At 47.9% G+C, this 17,706-nt stretch overlaps 2 protein-coding genes across 5 annotated transcripts in view; one reads left to right on the forward strand and one right to left on the reverse strand.

The window, feature by feature from the left end:
- Pfrx (6-phosphofructo-2-kinase/fructose-2,6-biphosphatase) overlaps window positions 1-4,667 on the forward strand; it is an 88,280-nt gene extending 83,613 nt beyond the window's left edge. The window contains exons 13-14 of one of the 2 annotated variants that reach the window (XR_014700726.1): window positions 1,284-1,432; window positions 3,133-4,667. Coding sequence is in view for 1 of the 2 variants with exons in the window: in XM_084578974.1 (XP_084435100.1) it covers window positions 3,133-3,192 (60 nt within the window). In the remaining variant the exon portion in view is untranslated. The remainder of the gene's footprint in view (window positions 1-1,283; window positions 1,433-3,132) is intronic. The other variant, XM_084578974.1, reaches the window with a different exon arrangement.
- LKRSDH (lysine ketoglutarate reductase/saccharopine dehydrogenase) overlaps window positions 4,661-17,706 on the reverse strand; it is a 68,514-nt gene continuing 55,468 nt past the window's right edge. For all 3 annotated transcript variants that reach the window (XM_084578971.1, XM_084578970.1, XM_084578972.1), the window contains 12 exons: window positions 17,278-17,407; window positions 16,518-16,628; window positions 16,309-16,417; window positions 16,142-16,218; window positions 15,763-15,826; window positions 15,014-15,178; window positions 14,441-14,536; window positions 13,918-14,033; window positions 11,974-12,062; window positions 11,814-11,881; window positions 8,926-9,034; window positions 4,661-5,069 (listed from right to left, as the gene is read on the reverse strand). In XM_084578971.1, coding sequence (XP_084435097.1) covers window positions 4,948-5,069; window positions 8,926-9,034; window positions 11,814-11,881; window positions 11,974-12,062; window positions 13,918-14,033; window positions 14,441-14,536; window positions 15,014-15,178; window positions 15,763-15,826; window positions 16,142-16,218; window positions 16,309-16,417; window positions 16,518-16,628; window positions 17,278-17,407 — 1,256 coding nt within the window. In that variant the 3' untranslated portion in view covers window positions 4,661-4,947. The remainder of the gene's footprint in view (window positions 5,070-8,925; window positions 9,035-11,813; window positions 11,882-11,973; window positions 12,063-13,917; window positions 14,034-14,440; window positions 14,537-15,013; window positions 15,179-15,762; window positions 15,827-16,141; window positions 16,219-16,308; window positions 16,418-16,517; window positions 16,629-17,277; window positions 17,408-17,706) is intronic.

Below are 17,706 nucleotides of genomic sequence, written 5' to 3' on the forward strand. Positions count from 1 at the left end.
CTAAAATAATAGACCAAAACATCTCAGTACGTTACCACTTTGGACAGTATAGTTCACTTGCTGCCATGTCTCCTTGGGTACCTTCGTGAATAAAGTAAATAATAATGCTGATACTGAGAAAAAATACATCGCCAACTAGCTAGACCGGGGAGCGTCCGTTAAGTAAACATTTATTGCTCCAATAGGGAGTTGCTGTTTGTGTCAGGTGAAGGGTAAAGTCTGGTTAGTGTGTATTAGTGGAGTTTAGAAAGTAATCGATATGTTGCAGTTGGGCAGAAAACTTATCAGGGCTTGGTGTATGATCATAGCTACAGCACCACACAGCTGCGCCTTATACCGCTACGATTTTATCGACGAAAGCACCAGCAAGCGGCAATGTGATTAATCATATCACATGGGGAAAAGGTGCATTTGCAACCCAAATATGGATATGTTAGAAGAAAAAAATTTTTATAGCTCCATTTAATGACGTGTTTTCCGATTCGTCTGCGACGGTGTAACACTGGTAACACCACGCCATGCCAGCGAGTCGTGTGATTAATCACATCATATGGGAAACCCAAATATGCATAGGTTAGAAGAAAAAAAAACATTTTTATAGCTCCATTTAAGGACGTGTTTTCCGATTCGTCTGCGACGGTGTAACACTGGTAACATCACGCCATGCCAGCGAGTCGTGTGATTAATCACATCATATGGGGAAAAGGTGCATTTGCACCCCAAATATGCATAGGTTAGAAAAAAAAAACATTTTTATAGCTCCATTTAATGACCTGTTTCCGATTCGTCTGCGACGGTGTAACACTGGTAACACCACGCCATGCATACAGTGACATTTCGTATTGCATCACGTCGCCTCACCACGCTGAATGGCCCAAATGCAATGACCTATATATGACGGCACTACGACGCTTCACGTAGAGGTTCAAACACAGCGAAGCCAGCAGTTGCAGCGTAGTGACGTCATGCTTGACCTATCTCATTGCAACGCATTCAATCCTCCGCACTGAGTGGTAGGAACAGCGTGACGTCTCAGTGACGTGTTTTGGTGACTTTACGAGCACACTTCGAAAAAAAAGGAAACAATAACCAGCGAATATTACACACCCCCATCGCAAGATCGCTGGATCTCGCTTTGCGGTTAGCAACCAGTTTTTTTTTTTTGTTTTTTTTTTCTTTACCTTAGCCCGCTATATATGTATCAACGTTTGAGGAGCGAGAGAAACGCTGTCGGGCACTGATGTACTTACGCTTCGTTTTCTCTGTAATCCGTTTCACCTTAGGTTGGAAACTAGCGGAATCTTTGCGAGGGCCGACGTACGTGGCACGCTACCTACCCATCTGCTGGCCGGCGCGAAATACTGTCCACGGGTCGTGGTGCCTTCGATCGCTCGTGCACGTCCATGCACCGGGCACTCGGATTTGCTTTCCGGTAATATTGGAAACCGGTCGTAATCTTCAACGCTGTATTCTGTACGCTAAACGCCTGTAGGTCATCGATGCACAACACAGTATCTGGCATTAAAAATTGCCAGCAAAAGTACTATCGCCGTTAATATTTTATGACTGGAAAAGTACGGTGCACGCTACAGCTCGATGGCACTGCGAACGTGCGGAGGTCTCGGGGAAACAGTTCAACGCATGCGCCGTAGGTGCGAAAGTTATACCCCGTGCTCTTTACTCCATCCCATACAAGACAATGCATTGTGTGGTTGCGGAACAAAAATATACTGCCGATTTGCGTAATTAATCAAGTGGCAAATAAGTAGGTGCTCCGGCACTGTTTACCCCCGCTATACTATTACATTAATTTTTGCACTTTATCGAAGAGCTAGGAAGTGCGCTTGAAGTCGAGCGCCCGTAAAGGCTGATGGACGCGAGGAGAGGCCAGAGTTGAGGACGCGCGAGCGGCACGCGTCTCTCGAGTAATACGCGCTTGTAACCAGCTGTACGGCCGCTCTGCCTCTGGCCCGTTTCACATGCTGCGACTGGACCGAAAATAATCGGTCTAGGTGACGCCGCAGTGCGATTTTCGGTCAGTGCTTTCACATACAACGCGTTCACAGCGAATTCGGCCGGGCTGACACGCGGGTGTACAGCTAACCATTTGTTAAATGCGACATTAACACACCAAAACGTGTATCGGTGTTGCTAGCTTTATGCGCGTTTTTAGTCACAGCAGAATCAGAATATTTCGTATGCTGTTATTGGAAGAAATCAGTTTGCATTATTAAACAACTAGGTTGCTGCGCCGCTGCGCTGCTTGCGATACTTCACTTCCGGCGGTAGCACGTGACGGCAAGTGACGCGCTCATGACGAGCCGTCAGGATGCTCCCCATTGGTCAATCCACGGTCAGTCTCAGACCGATCACACCGACGCTATGATGACTAGCCACCATGCCGACGCTGTGATCGAATTCCAACAAGTTGGAAACCCGTCGCAAGCTGTCTGCGGCTTGACCGACGCCCTTCCCAGTCGCACACCGACGGAATTAGCAGTGTCGCAGGCGAAAATCGCATGCATATGAAACGGGCCTCTTCCGGCAGGCGCGTACGATACGCGCGTCGCCGCCTTCCCTGCGCTTCACGTTCACGGAGAGAGAGAGCGGCTCCGGATAGACGTAGCCGAAATCCGTCATTGCGGCTAGTAGTGCTACGCACTAAAAAAAAAAAAAAAAAAAAGCACGCTTCTGAGACGCGTGTCTCTCTGCTGTATGACTGCTTAAAATGTGACATTTCGAAGTAGTGACGTATCCCATGAGCAGTAAACAGAACCGCTCCAAATCCATGTCTGGATATGACGCCGTCACTGTAGCTTCCTCTTAAGCTAAAGGCGAACACAGCAGACAGACAGGCCCGAGCGATATGCAAACTGCATAACCCATAGACAAACCAACGTGACAGGCTACATTTTCATACGCAAAAAGAAAGCGATTTTTGTCGCATTTAAAAAACCGATCCCAACCGCCAAAAAGAGTGGGACCGTGCGTGCTGTGTGCGCAGTCGCCTATGCTTGCTTTTGTACTCGCTTTCTTGTTTGTCCGTCACTGTGTGATGTGTGTGCCTGACAGCAGCCTTTGTGTCTGTGTTGTCTCTCTCCTTCCTCCCCTCGGTTTCCCTACCCCCACCAGAACTGTGACCCCGGGCGAAGCAGTGACGACGCCCTCAACACCGTGCCGCCCCACTTGTGAGGCCTCGCCTTCAGACGACCGCGGTGCCACTCGACGGGCGCAAAAATCATCGAGACGCCGACAGTGGGGGAAATATTTCGCACGACGTCCCAGCGCCATCACCACTCGTGCACACCCGCAGACTTGTTACTTTTTTTTTTTCTTGCTCGATTCATCCGCATGACTGCTTACATACAACGAAATGTTTGCTTTGTGTTTAGTGCGCTCAACGCTTGCAACGTGCATTATAATATGCGGGGGCATATCGCAGAGCGTCGCTGCGAACGCTTGGAAACTATTGGGGACGGGATTTTCTGGTGATTTTGGACTTTGGATTTGCGATGCTTAATGCATATGTATGTTGCTTCTTTGCCGTTCAACCGAATACTTACGCATGTATCTTCAGTAGTCGGCCGGAAAACTGTCCCTGCTCCTGAAATGCGCGTGACTGCTTCTGTTAGACGGCAGCATACCTTTTTAAGGCACCGGTCACCACTCTAGCGGTAATGTCGCAACTGTGAGGAGGAATAAATCTCGCATGTCACGGCGAGATATCCGCCTGAAAAGGATGGTAGCGGCCCGCTAGAAAGTCGTACAGCAGAGCTTTGTGAGGTTAAAAAATAAACTGCATTGCACGCATTTCACTAAGCTTTTCCCCGCTTTCGCCCTTCGTGGTGTGTGGTTTCGATACAGTTAAGTGCTATAATATAATAAACCTAAAGTACTCTTCGCAGCAGCACGTCGAGCTGAAAGATTATCGCGCGTCGAGTTTTGCCGTTGATCCCACGTGCGGCCCCAGGAACTTCACGAATTGGCACTCGTGATTCGTCTGTTTATCGCGCGCTTTTCACCCAGTGTGCTGCTGCCTCGTTTACTATCGCCAGTTGAGTACGGATCTTCGGAGCGGCGATTTGTCGTGTGACGCCATGACGCAGTGCGGCGAATATATGGCCGCATGTGTGCACGGGCGCAAAATAATAATAAAAAAAAAAAAAAACGAACGGCGCAAACTAGCAATACACGCGCGCCGCTTGTTGAGTTCTACTGTTCGTTTTACAATACTCTATTCTGATATTTCAGAAATGAAATACTGTTCTGAGATTTTATTTACATCTATTTTTAGGACCTGTTGTATACTTGTCCGCGCACTGCCGCTCATGTTCTCGTTGTCAGGCGCTTTTACTATAAGCGCTGGAAGTTGATCTCAAGCGCCTTCCTTCCCCCTCTTCTAGGGCGATGTTGCAGTATATTTGTTGCGACTAAGCTGTAGATGCTAGTTCGGCATAGCCTTCACTTCCTGCGCTACATCAACCAATTCCGATGGGCCGGGCACATAGCATAACCACATTTGAAGAATGCGGACAGAGTTTTTAGCGATCAAAGTACGCGAAAGCCTCGTAGCGAGCTGAAGAGAAACCTCCTCGAGAAATATTTTGACGTCCATGACTGATATGCATTTCCATCTTGCCGAGAGACAATAAACATTGCGTGAAGTATTGAAATAGTTTATTGAGTGATTGTATTTTAAAAGTAGAAAAGCAATACGTATTGCTTCGGCCGGGCTCGGAGGCACGGCAGCATCTATGTACAAGGAGGCGGGCAGTGAATGCCTGGGAAAGTATCGTTGCACTGCCCGGCCAGTTGGACGACGGTGCAGTCCCCGAACGCCAAAGCGCAGCGATCCAGCTCCACGCCCGGCACGCGTTGCAGCGAATGGCACCTCACGCGCTTCCAATGAAGCGATCAGTCCGTTACGGAACGGCGCGATGAAATTCGTTAAGGATAGTTCTTGCTGGTCGCCTCGGAGCATCGGATACCTTCGTTCTTGAGCCGCTGGAGCATGGGCCCGTAGATCTCTTGGGCGAAAGGTAGCACCATCCCCTTGGCTTGGATTTCTCCTGCGATGGAACACGTGCCGCACCGGGCAAGATCAGTACACTGTGGGCGAGTGCTGTGTGCAGGTGAGATGCCATTTATTGTTTATAAGCCTACAAAAAATGTGCTTGCGCGCAAAAACAGTACGCTAGCCGTACTATTTAGAACCATGTGCCTTGAGAGTTGTTCTTAGTTCGGTGAATAGGCAAATACATTTGACCGCATGAACCTATGACTGAAGCCCGAGAAAGGTCACTCCCGAATTGGGAGAATGTGTAAGCATCCTTTGTGAAAGCAAGACACAGAAAAAGAGGCTTACGGTCTGTGACATCACACTGTGACGTAACATCTCATGGAAGTTGGGTACCACGTGACTCCCCTTGGACGTCGACATTACCCCTCTTTGCTAATAAGACGTCTGACTTACTTGGCTCATTCTCTGCATGCACGAATTTTCCCCATCAAGATTTTTTCATACTCGATCTAGTGCAACCATTTGTTTTCTTATAACTCGTTTCGTTCGACTGCCGATAAACTTCTGATGACACAACCTTGAAAACAATGCTTACGCATTGATGGTGCTTCTGGCAATCGCTCGCAATCTATTAGGGAACCTTTCTGCGTACTCCCTCTCCAGTGACGTCATCGGGACTTGCTGGGTGCCCCCGTTCATTGGACGCCCCCAAGTGGCTCGGGCGGGACAGGGCGTGGTGGGGTGCTGTCGCGACTTCAATTCTCCACTGCGCCGAGTCAACGGAGAGAGGAGGATCATAACTTTCGATCGCCGATATGTTCGGAGCTAATGAATCTAGCTTAAACACTTTAGCGTTACGGAGAAGATTGACGGATTGCTCGTTTTTGCTAATTTTAGTAAACAGCAATTCATGGGCAACTAGAAGCCGCGAGTGACCCGCTCTATCGGTGCCTATAGTTGTACGTAGAGGCGCCAAGCGGTGCATCAAACAGCACCCCTAGATTTTTTTTTTCTGGCTGCCAAGTGTAGTAGACTCATCGTTAACGTGTATAATGTTTCGTTCCAGTGAAATTTCATAAATTGAATATCATGGTATGGCATATACTTTGCGTGGTTTAACCTTTTAGGAACAATAATTTCACAGATATCATTACTGAGTGCACGGTAGACATAGGCGGTAGGATAGTTAGAGAGGATACCGGTAAGCTGTCTAAGGAGACGAAGGATTTGATTAAGAAACGCCAGAGTATGAAAGCTTCCAATCCAACAGACCAGATCGAATTGGCCGAGATATCAAATGTAATAAGCGCAAGGTGGGCGATATAAGGAAGTATAACATGGAGAAAATTGAGCATGCTGTAAAGAACGGGGGAAACCTTAAAGCGGTAAAGAAGAAATTGGGTATAGGCAAAAACCAGATGTATGCGATAAGGGACAAGGCGGGCAACGTCGTCACTAATATGGAAAAGATAGTCAAAGTAGCCGAGGAGTTCTATACAGATCTCTACAGTAGCCAAAGTAGTCAAGACCGTAATGAGATTGGCGGTAGGGAAAAACAGACGTTCCACCAGTGACGAAGGACGAGGTCAAGAAAGCACTGGAAACTATGAAAAGGGGGAAATCAGCTGGAGAGGATCAGATAACTACAGATTTGCTGAAGGACGGGGGGGATATCGTGCTAGAAAAACTGGCCACCGTGTATACGCAGTGCCTGGTGTCATCGACGGTACCGGAACCATGGAATAATGCAAACATTATCCTCATTCACAAGAAAGGGGACTCTAAGGACCTTTATTGACTGTTACGTATAAGGTATTTACTAAGGTAATCGCTAATAGAATCAGGACAACCTTAGACTGTAATCAAGCAAAGGATCAAGCAGGGTTTCGGAAACGGTACTCTACTATCGATCATATCCATACCATCAATCAGGTGGTAGAAAAATGCTCGGAATATAACCAGCCCTTATACATAGCATTCATTGATTACGAAAAAGCATTTGACTCAGTTGAAACCTCGGCGGTGATGCAGACATTGCGAAATCAAGGGGTAGACGAGCCGTACGTGAAAGTGCTGGAAGATATATATAGTGGCTGCACAGCAACCATAGTTCTGCATAAAGAAAGTAACAAAATTCCCATAAAGAAAGGTGTTAGGCAAGGAGACACAATCTCCCCAGTACTATTCACAGCTTGTTTAGAGGAAGTATTCAGAGACTTGGAATGGGAGCAGTTAGGGATAAGGGTAGATGGAGAATACCTCAGTAATCTGCAATTTTCTGATGACATTGTCTTGCTAAGCAACTCGGGGGATGAACTGCAAATAATGATTGATGACCTAGACAAAAAAGTAGAAAGGTAGGCTTGAAAATCAATATGAAGAAGACTAAGGTAATGTTCAACAGCCTCGGGAAGGAACAGCAGTTTACATTAGGTAGCGAAATACTGGAAGTAGTAGGCGAATATGTCTACTTAGGACAGGTAGTAACCGCAGATCCGGACCACGAAAAGGAAATGACAAGAATACGATTGGGATGGAGCGCATTTGGCAAGCACTCGCAGATTATGACTAGCAGCTTACCGGTATCGCTCAGTTGCACCTTGCCTGTACTAACCTATGGGGCTGAAACGTGGAGGCTAACCAAGAGAGTTCTACTTAAGTTGAGGACAACCCAGAGGGCTATGGAACGAAAAATGGTAGGGTAACATTAAGAGATAGAAAGCGTGCAGAGTGGGTCAGAGAAATAACTCAAGTTACCGACGTTCTAGTAGAAATTAAGAAATGGACATGGTCAGGACATGTAGTGCGAAGCGAGGATAACCGATGGTCGCTGAGGGTAACAAACTGGATTCCAAGGGAAGGAAAGCGTAGCAGGGAGGGGCAGAAAGTTAAGTGGACGGATGAGATTAAGAAGTTCGCAGGGGTCAAGTGGATGCAGCTAGCACAGAACCGGGTTAAGTGGAGAAATATAGGAGAGGCCTTCGCCCTGCAGTGGGTATAATCAGGCTGATGATGATAATGATCGCGGAAAACGCAGTAGCAGTGAAATCGCGCGTACAATAAGACGCGTAAAATTTAACTGCTTCTGCATTACGACAAACGAAATTTCGGAATGTTTCGCCACTAGGATCACATTGTCCGCGAATATATCTCTATGAATCGGTTTTATGAGACTGTTCATTTCTGTTAGTATATTAAGAATTCAGGTCGTTGCGCGAACAAGGATGAAAAATCACGGTACACTGTCACCGAAAAAGGCCGCGGCGGGTTCTGTTGGTTATACATCATTCTGCTCATTTAATCGTTCCGTTTTTATTAAATAGTTCGAAACGAGGATGGTTGGAGCGCACACAGTCGGTGTTTCAGTCAGAGCCTAAAATTGCTTCGCAGCTAAATGTAGATTTCTATTTTATGCAGGCCACGTTGGAAGAATACAAGCGGTGAAGAAACAACGCGCCTTGGCTACAGTGCGGGCGGGTTCCACCGGTCCCGCACTGTTCCTCTCGCCGACAGATGGCATGATAGTAAGGAGGGGGGGGGGGGGGGGGGGGGGCTACATGGGGGGCTAGGATAGCGCTGTTCGCGGTTATCACAGAGTGCTTTTTTTTTCACCCTTTTCCGTGGCAGTGTTTTTATGACTTCAATAAAAGGAAGTGTTCAATGCTCCTCATACAACTTCTCTGCTGCGGTGGAATCCTACCGTGGTTAAAACTAAAGGTTGATCGCGATTTGTGTGTTCGCATTCCATCAGTATGTGTTTCTGAAATGATTTATCAGCTGCTGCATCGCTGTATTTCGGAGGCTCCCATTTGACCAGTGCTATCAGCAAAACGTTTCGTGAAGCGCAGTTTGTGAGTTAAAGGAGCGGGTAGATGTTGCTATGCACATCGCCAAGCAGCACTCACCCTGCAAGACCATCTTGGCAGCAATGGCAGCCGGATAGCCGACGGTTTTGGCCATGGCCGAGTAGCCGTTGGGGTCGCCATAGGTAACCATGTCGATGTGCCTCATCTCCTACAAAGCAGCATGCACAAGGTATATCAGCACACTCCAGGTATCAAAGTTCGAAGCTTTAACGACCGGCGATGCCGGTAGGCCATTTTACAGAACGGCTTCTCAACTCTCTTGCATAATTGTTCCAACATGATCACGTTCCCTCACAGCGAGCCAATATTCATTTAATACAAACCAGTTCGCCCTGATATTTACGTTCCTCGACGTAATCGTAACTAAGGCAGGCGAATTTAAATGGCGGTAGTGCGCTCCTTCCAGTGTCAGATGCAGAAATTATGTCCCAATCGGAAAAAAATACAGAAACTTTTCTGGTGTTACGACAGAATTTCTGTGCGGTTTTTTGACGGGAAACCTGTTGTGACAACAGAACATTCTGCATTAACATCAGAAATTTCTGTAGTTACAACAGAAAAGTGCTACAGAACTACAAACTACAGAAATATATTACAGAAAAACTACAGAAAAATTTGATGGTTATGACAGAACTACAGGATATTTTGTCGTATTTTTGACACATTTCTGTAGTTCTTTTCGACTGGGGTGTACGGAAATATTTGCAATTTCGAATATTTCCTCAATAGAATCTGATGTTCAATTTGAGTTGCACTGCGCATTTTCGTGCAAGTACCAAAAGTAACAAAAGAGAAAAATCCCGGCTTGCCCCTGCTCCATTGTACATTGACCTTGCCTGCTCCACACAACTCGCCGTCAAAGATTGCGCCATTTATGCACGGCGCTCACTAGGGGCCGCATTCAGAGTTATCGAGAGTGCCGCTGTCTCCCTGTCCTCGAGTCCTCTGATTGGTGGAGACATCGGAACCAAGTGTCAGTTTAATTGCCGCAACTTCCCACACTTTCGACAACGCCGCAAGCTCGGAATACGGCCCTAGCTTGACGCACATGATCTCGCACGTTTCGCATAAATCGAACATGCGCTTTCATCGCGCGGTCGATCGGTGTAGGCACTGCATGAAATAAATTCGTTAAACATTACGAAAACCACGGCTCCGCGCTCGTGCTTAAGAAAACAAGTGCAAGCACCATGCGTGGCGTCATTGCGTCGTACCACTACGCAGCCAACCATCACGGTAACGAATAACATGGACAGGCACCAGTGTTCCCGCAGCCCATTTCGGTCGCCGATATGCGGCGTGCACAGAAACGGCCTGTAGCTGAACGGACATACACTAAACAAAATCGCACCCTTTCCGAGTCTAACTCACACCCTCCAGAAAAGGTGAATTGATGTACTGATGCACGGGTGCAGCAAGCATGATTGCACTCATTAAAAGAGTGCAGAAATAAGTACCCCAATGCACCCTTTTTGGAACATTCTAGTGGGTGTGAGTTGGAGACATGGAAATTCACCTAGAAGGGCACAATATCTTTTTTACTATTACCTACGGCACAGGAACATTCAAGAGGTGAGTTGTAGACATGGAAATGCACCTATAAGGGCGCAATTCTTTTCTTACTGTAACTACGGCACAGGAACGTTCTTCCTACAGCCACAACAAGCGGTGTATTCGCGGTGACCACTTTCGCCCTGCGCAGTTTGCGTATCTAAGCGTTCTTTCAAGCCAACTCGGACAAGGAAAGTCTGAAATATAGAGACTATAGTGAACTAGATTACTTTCACTATTCTAGTTGTTCTAGAAGGTATTCTAGTTCACTATAGTAGAGATCACAGAGCCGAATAGCGCAGGTGTATCCCAAAGAGCGCAGTTCGCTCTTTCTCGCTCGCTCGGTATAGTTTCGGTTTCCGCGATTTCGATTGTCTGCGCTCCCGACACTACAGTAACGGCGTTCCATCAGCACCAGCAATAAAGTTCACGCCACGTTCAAGCGCGCGAAGCATCGTTTGAAAAACCGAAGCTGCTCAATGTTCTTGTGAAAGAATGCCTCAAGCGTTTACGACCGCCACTACCGTGAAAAAAAAAAAAAGGGGGGGGGGGGGGATTTTCACACGTATTTCACCGCACTGCCAAATAAAGCTAAAGGCTCGAGTCAGTAAAACATTGGTGATGTGCAGAGTACGGTGAAACCGATACGCGAGTACTAAGCGAGCTACATCTCGCCAAGAAAGCAGCCTTTGAGTGGAATTCCGCTACCAGTTCTTTTAGGGCTGCCAGGAGATCTAAGGGATTTAACGCTCGCGTTGTGTGCTGTCGCTTCTCGTTCGCTTCGCCAAAGATGCATCGCTCCGTGCCCTTTGAGGGCCATTAAAAGAGAAGAAATAGTTTAGCTTCAAACATTATCCCCTTGGCTGCATGTTTTTTTAAGATCTATATACTTACTACTCGTTCTGTGTAAAGATAACACTGCTCACCAAATATTTTCTTTTTCTTCTTCATGGCTCCCTTTAAGAGTGCAACGAAAATCAAAGCCTGCTGCATTCAAGGGGCAAAATTTTGCCACTGCCTTTTTATATCCTGAAAGAGGCAATATTTTGCTACAGGGCGCAATTTTACTGCCACGAAAGTCTACAGACCGCGGTCTTTCCTGCTGCAAAACGAAATTGCCTCTACACTTTTTACTCTTACACTTTTTTACAATTCTTTTTTTGCTTCACTCAAAAGCTTTCGCAAGGAGCCAGTTTTCATTTCCATCACTGTCTTAGTTAACCCAGCAACCTTCGCGTATCCGTGTGCGTTGGAGGCAGTGTGGCACACATGCTATGTGCAAAGCTGTAGGAGGCCCAATTCCTGCACTCGGCGCAAGCTCTAATCATGTGTCTAATCAGCAGCGCCAGCGAATTTACTGCAGTCTTGTGACTTGCCTTCTTTTCGTCGTGCCACTGAATGCCGATGTCGTGCCTCATGATGACTAGGTCCCGCTCACCAGGTTCTGCAATACAACACAGTTGTTATACACCCGCCCTGAGAGAAGCCATTTTTCATTTTTTTTTTAATTCTCACCATCAGCCTTTATTCGCTTACCGTAGGCAAGCTTGTTGGACAAGTGGAAGATCAGTGTGTCCAACGGAGTGTTTTTCTTCTCAACCGGAATATCGTCGAGAAGGCCCAGACTGAAAGATGCAGAAGCATTCAGGATGTTCACTCATAGCTTAATTCATGCAATAGCGGTATCGCATCCACTGTTAAAGTGGCTATTTCGATTAACTTTCCCTTCTTCACTCCTTTTGTACCTCTTGTCAGCCCGTTGTCTGGTCTATGTATCAGTGTTCTGGCGAAGGCCATTTTATGTTAGCATTGGCCCACGGCTGTGTCGTAGATATGCCTGCTTTAAAGTACTTTGAAGTTTTCCTGGCTAGATTTCGAAATAGGTGCTTGCGACAAAAGCTGCGATATCAAGCAGTGTCATGTCGTACGCGATTAAGCGTGCCACCATTGGCCGTGTTCCTTATCCAAGGGACTATGAGAATAATTAATCTGGAGCCAAGGGCGCGGCTAAATGAAACACTATACTTCATCTCACAACTGTTTTGCAGCGCTGTAGAACCTACGGAGATTTGAGCTTGCGTTCCTCCGCGCCAGTCATCCCACGGCTGGTGGCTCCATTATTGGGAATGAGAAAAATATAAGTAGCAGCTGCACATAAGACGTCAGCCGATTTGGCGGACTCCATGCCTGCGAATGGAAGCGCGAGACGCAAACCTTACTTAGTGCTGTGGTCGTGCTTATTTACTGTGCTATTTGAACTAGTAAATGTGACATTCGTTGTATTTCCAGAAGGGAAATGGAGACAAATGTGTTTAATTACTGAGGCCCCGTGGGTTTGACGCGATAACGTTTTTCCGGTACGTTTGGAGACAGTTGGCGCTGTGCAAGGTGTCACGGCAACTGCGTCCTTTCGGGGGAACGAGGTGTATACGCTCTTAGGTAAAATCAGTCTTTTTTTAACACCGCTTAAACAAATTGAGACCTGAAAAAGCACTATTTGGTATGCTGTTGCTTGACAATTTGGCATTGTTAAATGTCTTTAGTTTGGTTTTACGGGAAAGGAGCAGGCTCGAGCGGTATCTGTCTTACTTCTCGGTGGGAACCTGCACTTAACGGCATACAACTGGAGGTACGTCGTCACTTCGATTCCCTATCTCAAACTATCTTCCAACCTGACTAGCAGATGGACGCTAAATGGGAGGCAAAATGATGTGACACCACCCTAAACGCTGCACAAAGAACGGTTATGTTACAGTTTCACATGAAATCGCATTCGCATTTTTTCCGACACGTTTGTCAGCTCTCAGTTACGGCTTAGGGACGTTAAACCTATAAACCAAACCAAGCCTCTTCCATCACACTGGCTGTATATATGCTATCGCATAAAGCAGTCCCTCAAGTAACTGAGCAATGTTCAGCACTTTTGCTCCAATCAAAAGTGCTCCAGCACTTTTGATTGGACGAAGGAACTGTGGGTCCCACAGTGGTGCAAACAGCTCGAGAGATGAAGTATAAAGGAACAGCACGTTCCTCCGCGATTAGCAGCAGATGTCGCCACCTTCCCCGCAGTCCAGCCACTTTTATCCATTAAAAAGCGTTTGTGCAGACTGTCAAAACTGGAGATCCCACGGGGTTCTGCTTCTGTTCCGTGTGGCATGGCTTTTAGTTTAGCGTTACCGCTACCGCCTACCGCGCGAGCGTCATTACGCATGCGCAAATCACCCCGATGGCGACAGATGGCGCCATTTTCCTGTCAATTTCAGCGGACGCCGCACGCGGGGACCAATCAGCGCGTGCTGTGCTGACGGTGCGCGGTAGCGGTAGACGGCCGCGGTAAGCGGCAGTCTCCAGTATACTGTTCCCGCCGTATAAGTCGTAAGTTTCGGAAGGGATTGGGTTCCTCGTTGGATTGGACGTTTACAGATGCCAAGTAGGACGTCTAACTGTAAAAAAAGAAGGCAACACAGACACCTCACGTACTCTTCGATGGCTTTCGTTCTGAACTCGCACTTGTCCACCCTTTCGTAGACGAGATTCTTGACGTTGGACGCGAGGAGATCGTCCCGCTGGCCCAGCAGTGTCGTCGTGAACTGGCGCTGCAACAAAATCAGCAGGGTTTAGGGAATACCGGTGTGGAAACTTTGCCACGTGTAGCACGTGGCACATGCAGCACGTGCTCCACAGCAAATTGCGCAATAATAATAAAAAAAACTTCTGAAGTGCGAGTGCTCGATTTTTACAGAAGAGGCCCCTGTAAGCGTCCCTGCAGCGACTGTGGTTTGTTTACAGTGAAGTGAAATACAGAAGCCATTCTTAGACGCCGAGGAAGAAATTCGCTTGCTTTCCTGGCCTTCGGAACTTGAACGACCGACACTGCATACAAAGACATGTCTGAACCGACCAACGTGTCTGTGGTCGCGCAAGGTTCACTTTTGCTAGAAAGGAGTTGCGCTGCTCGTGTAGCCATTTACTGCAAGTGGACCACCAGGTGTGTGATGCTTACCCAGGTGATTTCTGGTCCTCTGGGGTGCAGGCTAGGGTGGGGCTCGCTGCCCAACAGCCCGAGAAGTTGCAGTCCTTTCATGGCGCTCGAGAATCCCTGCAAACAACAAATAGCGAGCAAACGGTTTCGTACTGCGTCGCTTCCTCGAGAGATCTGGGCGCGGGTCTGCTTCGAGCGCAGTCACTGACCCTCGTGAATATACAAGAATTTCGCACAGTTTCCGCATTGATAATTGAACATGCTATATACCAACGCACCGCTCTGGCTTTTTTTATCTCCTCTGTTGATACGCGCAACACGAACTGGACCATAGAGCTGAACGTAGAATTGTGACACTAAAATGCGCCTGGAGTCGCATCATAAAGCACACCTCCTATGTTGCATTCTAGTGCAAGATGCACAGTCGAGAATGTTGGCTTCACTGAGGGTCTTCCTTCTGTTTGCGACCGCAGCACTCTGCCTACGAGGGAACTAATGCGCACCACCACAACCAATGCGCATTCGGCTGCTCAACCGCAGCACAGTTTACGACAGTCGCAGTCATATTAAAGGAGGCAGGTTCCACGCTGTCACCTTGAACCTGAGCGTGCCGCGAAGCACTGTGTTGGCGTTATTGATCCCGTAGGTTGTCTTGTAGATCAGGGAGTCCCGGTTCGGGTAGCCCTCCAGGTTGAAACCCGGTAGGAAGGGTACTGCTCTGGCGTTGTCCAACAGGCTTCCAGCGGGTATTTCTACCTCCTGTGGAGAACAACGCACAGGTGAAGAGCCCGTAAGAGGACTATATAGCGTTTTGCGCCTTATCATAGCTCGTATGCTAAATATGTGAACCAGCGATGGCAGCCAGTGGCGAAGGACAAGTTTCGGTCCTTGAAAGGTTAATGACCTCCAAAGCACAGAGTAGAATGAGAACGCACTGCGACACGTTCGCCGCCTGACTGCTTAGTAGCCATGCCATATTTCCTCTCTTGCTTAATTTGTACCTGCTTAATACTGCCAGAAGAGTTACATGCATGATGCTTCAGTTCTGAAAATTTTGTCTTTAGCTACGTTCTTTGTTTCGGCACGTTTGGATTTCATCTGCAGAAGTTAGCTTGAATGGTTCAAAGCCTTCCGAAAGCGCCTGAAAAGCCCGGAACTGACGATTTCTAAAGCTTGTTTTTTCTTTGAAAGCAAATCGCATGCGTGCACTGGGGCTCAGAGGCTTACACAACTGCAAATCCATAATGTGTCGTAGAATTAAGGTCACGGGCTTTCGAAGGTGACCAATAACTAGCGTTTTAAGGTCACCCGCACATTCCAAACGGCTAACTTCTACTGCTTACCTTTCCGTTCTCGAGGTACCGTGCAGGACCCATGCAGTTGACGAAGGCGCTTCGCGGATTCCAGCTGGGCAGAGAGAAGTAAATATTCAGTGTCGTCAGGGCATTTCATTATAATGCGTCGACGCGAACTTGGTCGGATGCAAAGTGTGCATGCCGACCAAGGCACAGTCGTTTCGCCTAGCCACTTCGTGCAGTTTATTTCCACCGCTGAATAAGTTGTGGTGTATAGAAGCTCTGCAGAGAAGGAGACTCGTCTCCCAGCAGTTGACACGACAACTGTTCAAATTCGAACTGTAGGTGGTGTGGAACTTCTCAAAAGGTACACCAAGTATCTGTTTTAGCGATGTAGAGTCCTCTAAAAGAGGTTCACAATGCATACCTAATCTTGTAGCGAAGTGGGTTGTTCGCATGTTCCGGTGCAGGCAGTCCACCGCAGTAGGACACAAACGACATAATCTGCGGAGAAAAAGAGGAAGAGGCGAGTTTAACTAAGCCTTGCTTGAAGTGGCCACGGCCTGCTGTGGACCTGCGGTGTGCGTTACTGACCTTTCCACCCTTCCTTCGCACTTCGTCGAAGCACTCCATGGCTAATAGGTGGTCGATGCCAGGGTCCAGACCGACCTCATTCATCACGGTAATACCTGCCTCGGCAGCCCTGAATAAATACGATAATTTAATTCCCTTTTATTTCGACTGGAGTGCATAGCTTCTGAGGCATGACGTTCATACCCGAGACATGAGATGACCACACTTACGCGCTGTGCAGTTCCTTCATCTCCGCTGTGAGGTAGCTGGCAGTCAGCATGTGCGTCCTATGCCGGATGCACTGCTGGGCGATCGAAGGATGCAGTGGGTAAGGCAGCAAGCTGTTGAAAGGATTTGAGATAAACGTCAAAGTTGTGCGACTTTGGTGCCGGGCTTGTAACCAAATTACTCTCAAGTCACAATGTCAACCGACAGCATCCAACCGTTTTGGTCAAACCACAGGTACCGAAAACACAAGGGAAAGAAAGGAAGATGAAAGAGATTGAGAAAATTTTGAAGAACTGCCATGAGCCGCCAAGAATAGCGTACAGTCGGGTACAGGTCAAGAAAGCAGCGACAATGCCCCTCACAGGAAGCTATCCAGTCAATAGCGTCGATCGATTCATGACGCCTCAGATATATGCCACCCTACCACACCCCACCCACCTTGCCCGGGAGGCACTTGCAGGTCACGTGCGATTTCAAGCTTGAAGATTTACCGCGATGTCATAAGAACCAGCCGAGGCCAACGGCTGGGCCTCCATTGAACGGTATTCACCGCTGCATTCTCGTCCTCAACCCAAACGAACTACGGCGGCCAAGTCTCCAGGAATGTAATTAGTTAAGATATTGACGTCATCACTCCTTGAACGCGAACCGGATTCGTTTTCAGCTACCCGTCTTAGGACCAGCACATACAACGGCCGTTCGTGTGAAAGACAACAGCGCGCGTTTCGGTAGCCGCAGGCAGCCTGGGCGGATGCGGTGTACCTGACCACTAAATCGGCGTCCTTAATGAGGTTCTGGAGGGCGTCCGGGGTCTTCGTCACGTCCACCACCACGGAGTCGGTATTGGGCGTCTTGATGGCCAACGCCTCTCCCTCCTTCTGGAACGCCGTCCCTGTGGGCGGACAAGAAGGCAACGACGTTGCAGCAGGAACAGGTGTTGATTCGCTCAGACAGCTTGCCGGATAGATCGATGTCGTTCCAGGAAGAACAGTCTGCTTGCTTTGGAACACGCAGCTGTGTCCCTGGAGCGTTAGAGGTCTCTGGAAGTTCCAAAGGAACAGAACCAGAAGTACCGCGCTTTCCGAACAATAGTCCGCAGTTTTGAAATCAGTTGCTGCGCACGAAATTCGCGAGTACCAATTATTTAGTTCACCCTTTTGTGCACCGAAAGAAGCACTGTGCTCAGCATCA

The sequence above is a fragment of the Amblyomma maculatum genome, chromosome 9 (genome assembly GCF_055883805.1).
Source record: "Amblyomma maculatum isolate TAMU_Amacu chromosome 9, ASM5588380v1, whole genome shotgun sequence".
Classification (NCBI taxonomy): Eukaryota; Metazoa; Arthropoda; class Arachnida; order Ixodida; family Ixodidae; genus Amblyomma; species Amblyomma maculatum.